This window comes from Hyposmocoma kahamanoa, unplaced genomic scaffold, assembly GCF_003589595.1.
Source record: "Hyposmocoma kahamanoa isolate Upper Pololo Valley unplaced genomic scaffold, ASM358959v1 78, whole genome shotgun sequence".
NCBI classification, from domain to species: domain Eukaryota; kingdom Metazoa; phylum Arthropoda; class Insecta; order Lepidoptera; family Cosmopterigidae; genus Hyposmocoma; species Hyposmocoma kahamanoa.
In genome coordinates, this window is record NW_020653945.1 from 16,683,679 (window position 1) to 16,690,983 (window position 7,305).

At 35.6% G+C, this 7,305-nt stretch overlaps 1 protein-coding gene across 1 annotated transcript in view; it reads left to right on the top strand.

Moving 5' to 3' along the window:
- LOC113233389 (pseudouridine-5'-phosphate glycosidase-like) overlaps positions 1 to 3,941 on the top strand; it is a 216,274-nt gene extending 212,333 nt beyond the window's left edge. The window contains exon 9 of the mRNA XM_026468510.1: positions 3,698 to 3,941. Within this exon, the coding sequence (XP_026324295.1) occupies positions 3,698 to 3,745 (48 nt within the window). The 3' untranslated portion in view covers positions 3,746 to 3,941. The remainder of the gene's footprint in view (positions 1 to 3,697) is intronic.
- The last annotated feature ends 3,364 nt before the right edge of the window (positions 3,942 to 7,305 follow it).

Here is a 7,305-nt window from a genome sequence, read left to right on the forward strand (position 1 = left end):
AGAGTGACGGGCGCAGATTTTTATGATTTAAAGCTCTGTGTGAGACTGCAACTGTTATGGACAGACGTGTCGCTTACCACCAAGCGTACGGCTTGCTCATCTAGTCACTTGGTGTTATAAAAAAACAAACTCTTTTACTGACAAATGGCAAATAGTGATAAAGGTATATACAGAAGTCAAACTTCCTTGAAACTCAATGGACAGGTTGCCATAAGGTCGAGAGTATCTCAGATACATTTTTTAATTCATCAAAAATTTTATACTTCTCAAAGTTTATAGGTCGTTTTCATTTTATTATACTAAAGAATTCCGCTTTTATTTCCATTATAAAAAAAAAATATTTGGCAAATATTTCGAAATATGATGCACAATCAATGTTGCTTTTTATTAGAAAGAGACCACTAGAGTTGTCAATAATATTCAATCGCTTTTTTTTAATCGCAATTTTAAAGTTTAAAAAGCTATTATTAGCAATATTCGCGATTTAAATCCGGAAAAATAGTTTCATTTCCTATTATGAGCAATATTTATATTATTGAATGTCATGTTGATTTTTTGTGAAAATACTCCACTAATTGATTATTATTATTGGTGTAATGTATAATAAGATATATATACATATATACATAAGATCAAACAACATAGAGAAAAAATCCTTCGATCTGATTGCACTCGAACCAGCGTTTGTAGCCACACTGGGGCCTCTCCACTCTTATCACAAATCAGTCACGTTATTTGTTTTTCTATCGCTTTAACAAAAATACGATAATATGCGAAAATAATTTAAATATAATAAAATGCTGGATTTTCTAAAAAAATTTTAGATAATTTGAAAGGCTATCCGAATAAAGCTGTTATATCTTAAAAATGTACCTATGCTTTGTTTCTTCATTTAAAGTAGTTTGACAGTATAATAAGAGATTATTATTACGTAGTGTTATTAGTTATGCACTATTAATTAATCTTAATCTCATGTACCAGAACTTTTAATAGCTGACGTATCATGAAATGAATTTGCTCCATTAAACCAATTTACGCTCGCGCTAATTAGAAGGCATTGCTACAGTGCACAGCTTTGGCGGTTACAATTACACAGCCACGTAATTTTCAACACAAAGTAAAACCAAGCACATTGTTGACCATTAACTAACACTAATCAAATTGCTGACTAAAACCGAAGCTTTTAATTAACACGTAAATAAATATTCCGAGTTAATCAATTTGATTAAGTTAAGGCTGCCGTGCTTTTAAGTCGTCTTTGAATGTTTAATACTTGTTGTAACGATAAAAAACTATAAGATAATAAAATAATTGTCACGTAATAATGTAATAATGTGCCGAGGCACTGCTCAGGACGCTCATACCAGAACCAATTTAAATAATTTTATTTAAAACCTTTAAACTTTAAATTGTCACTAATTGTTACTTAAGGTAGATATAATTGTTGTACACTCCGCACATTAACCTGGTGCAGCAAGCGAACAGCTAGATACAGACGAAGACTGAAAATCAGCAATGCATTCATATAATTTATAATATAATTTAACCATTAACCTTTTTGTCCATACTCAATTGTACTTTCTGTTATATTTCAAGTTATGTAATATATTTCACAAATTGGTCCCACTGGGAAACGAACCCAGAATCCCCTCATCCAACCATTCCGCCACCGAGGTCGTCAATTATGTGTAAGTACACAGAACGTCTATCTTGGACCATAATCTCCCACCGCTGAATATATACCACCTATTTTCCACGCTAATCAACTCGATCCCTTACCACCCTACGCCAATAGCTTCCCATTGCGACCGCAATTTCGTTTGACCTTGGGTTTGACGTTATAGCTCTGCTCACAGACTTTTTCCTGCTCTTGGTCGCCACTCTGTGATAACTCGTGGCCATCTTCCGTCTTACAAAGTAGCCTGCCCATCTTTAGGTACTTTTCTCACCTATGCTTTTGCCTACGTCGGTAATTTTGGTTGGTCGTCGAATTCCGTTATTTCGGTCGCGATCTGAGCTCCAGTGTCGGTACGTTACGTAATATATTTGTAATAAATTACAAAATCAGTCAAATAGTCAGCAAATTTGTCTACTTATCGTATCGATACACCATTATCATTGTGGCCCAGAACTCAACCACGCCGACCGCGTCACCGGTCCGCCTTTAAATCCTCGTGCGTGCAGGTATTAGGGCACGCAGGGCACGATATGAGATGGGCCATCGTTTGAATGCGATTCACATTTTAGGACCATATGAAAATCCCCACCTGAATAACGTGTCATTACTCCGTACAACCTGAGTCCGAAACATAGATTTCCAGATCGGCCGTGCCAATTCGTGTTTAGGAGCGAGACTCTCAGAAGGCGGTACAAAGTTAAATGGTACTCTTTTGCGCCAAAGGTTGGTCAGTGTTCAAAGTATCGACACATTTGAAGACACTGTTCGTAGTATCATGTTTGTTCTAAACTTTTTTTAGTATAATGTGTGCCATCGATACGATAGGAAGAAGAAGAAGAAAATATGTTATCAAAACTTACTACGCAATAACATTGTCAAGCTTCATGTCACTAGACACAACCCCTTAAGTGGATCGGCCACAATCCACCGGTTGTCGACAGTCAGCCCTTTTTACCAAGTTGATTGATATATCATCAAATCCGCTACGATATCCGTATGGAGTACAACTTAATATCCGCAAGTGTTACTTGATTAAGTGACGTGAGTATACGTCGGCAGTATTTTGATAATACTTTGTTTATTTAGAACAGGAACTCCGTTGAAATCGTTGTTTTGCGTAGTAGTGAAGTTTGATCGATATTATATGAATTGTTTCATACGAAAATATGATATATATTAGTCAATAGCATAGTGAAAATTCATGAAACAAAAAAGCATCAAACGATCCAATTGAACAAAACGTTGTTTAACGTTGATTCCAATATTACAGTTAGAACGTACGTGTACCTTTCAGTTGGGTGCGTCCGCTATGTTGCTTACTAACGAGCCCCATTGTGAGCCAGTTGTCCGGTGGGGACGGCTGCAGGCTGAAACAAGCGGAAAAATATACTCTATAAAAACAATCCCGAAGTCATTAAATAACCAGCTTTTGTGGCAGAGTTTGGTGGATAGTAGCATCTACTAAAACTTACAGCCCCGTAACAATTCTTTATACTAGATATTTCTACCGTCCAAACCCAACCGAAATCTCCGTGATATGTCTCAAATCAAAATTATTCTCTTGCAAGCCTCGATTTCCATTGCCACGAAACGAAATTAAATCGAATTTTGGTAACAATTGTGTAACATACAAACTAGATACTAAAAACAGGTCGTGCGTTTTTCATAGACTTCTCACGCATACACAGTATCGTATCTAGTTTGTACGCTACACAAGTTTCGTTACAAAATCTCGCTTTCATTCCCTTCCGCGGTAATGTAAATTGCGTCTAATAAGTATTTTAAGATGCAAGCCCGGGTTGATACATTAAGCCCTGTATTAAGGTTTGTATTGTTGTTCATTGCAACTACAATGAATGCTGTTATCGTGACACATACACTATTTTTAACATGTCACGTGCTCTGATCGAATGTTCAACGCCTTACAACACTCGCGCTGAAAGCTACAAATAAATCCTCCACTCGTTAAAATACTCTGTACGAAAAATTTCACATTGGAATGTCGAATGCTTGTTACAGATGACTGTTCTCGCCGACACAGCGCCTTTACCTTCACGCCATAAATAATATCACAGATCCGAATACCAGACGCGAAATAAGTGTAATAATTTGAGTACTATTTCAATGCTTTTAGTAAGAGAAATCCTACCGGATTTCAGGAACAGAAGACGCAATTACTCTGCTTTTGCGTGCCTTTTTATAAGGCCTAAGTGTGTGTATGATTTTCGTTGAGGTAACTTGGAGTTTCATATGAAAAAAAAGATTGTGCATTTCAACTGAATTCTGAATAACTGTACACGTTTATTTTGACTGGTTGCAGCCTCGGTATTTTCCAGCAAATCACATTAAAAAGACTAGTACGTGCAATTCGGTGTGTTTTTTTTAAATAATTATATTGACCTGCAATCACACCCTACTCTTAATATTTATTCCTTCCTTCGTCCAAAATATATATGTATTATCAAATAAACGACGTAGTAGGCATTAGACCCAAGAAATTCAAAGGTGAAGGTGAGTAGGGCGGTAATATCGTTAACCGGCCGCAAACGCAGATCGCGAAAGCGCAAAATGTCCGCAAGTTTCTCCATTTTGAATGAATAATTCTAACCCTCGTCGCAAGAATTAAATTCTGTAAGTAAATCTACCGACCCATTCCTATTTGTTCTTGTTCCGAGAGTGAGACGAGGTTTGCTTACACGAGTTACACGAGGCACCTTTCCATTTATATCCAGACTTATAACGTACATATTGTAAGGTCCTTTTATTTTCTTCCCGTGCAATTTCCTGAACTGGTTGATTGCAGATTTTGTAGGGTCAAGAGCGCATCAAGCTTCACAATTTGAGCTGTTTTTATCGAAAGTATATAAGTTGAATTTAAATCTTAGCGTGACACGCTCTTGACCCCTTGCAAGAACTCAAGAAAATATGTCCGAGTTTTCAAAAGCGTAGCATAAAAGCTATTTTATTTCATTATACGCGTTAGGTGTTAGTTAAAATATGTAAAGTATATTTTAAACATTTTTTTTTTTCGGGTTTGCTCAAGTCATTTACCGATAGTACATCGCAAAAGGTACTTTTGAATAATCGTTAAAAGCGGAAAGACTGTTTTCTTATATTTGTGGAAATCCACAGAACAATAAATGGGATAATAACACTTCCTGTATGTAATAATTGTATGTTATTCTCAATCATAGGTGTACTTTTCCTTATATGCAGTGTAAGGGGCAGGATGTGAATAGGTCACGACGTTTCCGGGCAACCTTCGACACGCAATACAGTTTTCCGGTCAACAAGCTGCCTACAAATTTCACTTTTTTTACGACAGGGTTATCATCGTAGATTTGCACCAAATCCATGAAGATAAATCTATTTCGACACCACCATCTCATAGTGAAACCCAATGGGCTAGAAGCTTAAATTTATGGCTACAGTGCGACCAAAATGTTATCAGGGCATTGTAAAGGCATACCAAAGATAGCCTCGTTCCTTCGGGAGACACTTGACTTTGTCCTGCCTTTGAGGATATTACTCGTAATATATTTGAGGGTCTTATAGCTTACTGATTTACGTAAGGGATAAAGCCATGATCACCTCCCTGTGTTATTAGGTCACAGATTTACTACGATTGGTATTTCACCTACCAAACGTTTTAATCGGATAAAATAACTATACAAATTTTATTCTTTCTCTTTTTTATAAAGTATTGAAAATTGTATGCAAATAAGCTGTTCGTTTACCCTGTACATCGACTCAGTTTGTTCATGCTTAAAGTAATGGCCGACGTTTACTGTAATAATACATAACTGTCTAAAAATTACTGACTCGCTTGGAAGGAAACAACGTTTCGCCTCTTTTCCGCTAGTCAATCCACGCAACATGGCGGCGCTTCCGGTGTTAAAAATCCGTTACGCCAAAAATAGCCTCGTCCAAATGATTTAAGGCAACTTTCAGGTAATAATTCTATACCGACCATATTATAACAGCCTGCATTTTATTTTCTGACATTTTGTAGAGTGTAATCATCGACTTCGTTGTTGTTTTGGGTTCCTGGTAAAATTACTAAAGATAAGTAACTTTTAATTTGCTATTAACCTTGCAGGTTGAAGTTGAACTTTTATACCTTTGATCTAAGCCTGGATATCTTTAAGAATATTGTAATTTTATGACCTTGGTGGCCCAATGGTTTACAGTGACAAGTAAGACAATTTGCGAAATGAATTTTTCTGAATTGATTGTGGTATGGGTGTTCTGGATAGTGTCCCAAAGTGAATTCCGTTGTTACTCATAGTACAGGGATTCCCTAGTTGATGTCGTCGTGTTGGCACATTATTCAATGTAGAGTTGACTTATTGTTCATTTAAAACAAAATATATATACCAAACTACAAATAATATCCAAAATCGTAAATAAATATGTACATATTCTCGCGCTTTCAGAATTTTAAATAAAATGGTTTTGTAAATAGTATTCTAGTTTTAGATCGATCTAGATCTAAAACTAGAATACCATTTAAAATAACCCTTTTAATCAATCAACCATTGTTATCTAATATTATTTATTATTATAAGCGAACAGATATAATAGTATTGTATTGTGTAATAAATCATAAAATGTGTGTATACTGTGCTGTAATTCATTTACGGAGTAAACATTTTTTCTTTCTTTTTTCTTTTAATATTAACAGAACTTAATTGAAAATTAAAGATTGCTGACTGCAACAAATTATAAATTAGAACATTTATAGAAAATCAGGAATGACCGATTCAGACATGTATCATAGACCTAATATCCTTTCATACTGGTACTGCAACTGTTATGGACAGGCGTGTCACTTACCACCAGGTACATAAACAAATAAATAAATAATTAGTGTTTTATTATATTACTAAGACCAAAGTGATTTTTCATCTAATTTTGGAATAAAAATTTGTGATAACGTTGTTAAATCATATTATCGTATATATTATATATATATATACTATAATCATCCATTTAGCGATGTTGACATTTTAACAAACAATCTGGAATACATGACTACGATACTGTGAAATGTTGTGACTACAAATAACGACAAGGTAATAAACCTATAGTCGCTACACAATTCCTGAACCCAATTATCACTGAGCTGACACCAGCCAACAGTCCGCGGCTGCTACTACATATTTCAATTTTTGACAACGACAAACAAATAGGAATATTATACAGAACAGAATAATATAATGTTTTGAGACAAGCAATCTAATGATTGTCCTTCAGTTCACGAACCTTGGGTCACCTAAAAGTTTTAGTACCGGGTGGTTGCTCTGAATATTCAATATTCAAATTTCAAAGGACTCACTTTTATCGTCAGTACTTTTTACGCCGTGCAGTGTAGTAATACACAAATTGATTTCCTTTTTTTGTTGTATAAGTAAAGGGAGGAACAAGTCATATGCCTAGTGATACGGTGAGCGACACGCCTATCTATAACAGTTTATGCAGCAGTAGAACTTGTGTAAGAGTTCGTTCAGGGAAATACTGCCACATTACTATTTCTGCCGCCAAGCAGTAATCTAAGAGGCACTGCCACTACGCCCCTCACCTTGAGACATAAAGTTGACAAGTCCCATGTGCCTGTAATTTCACCA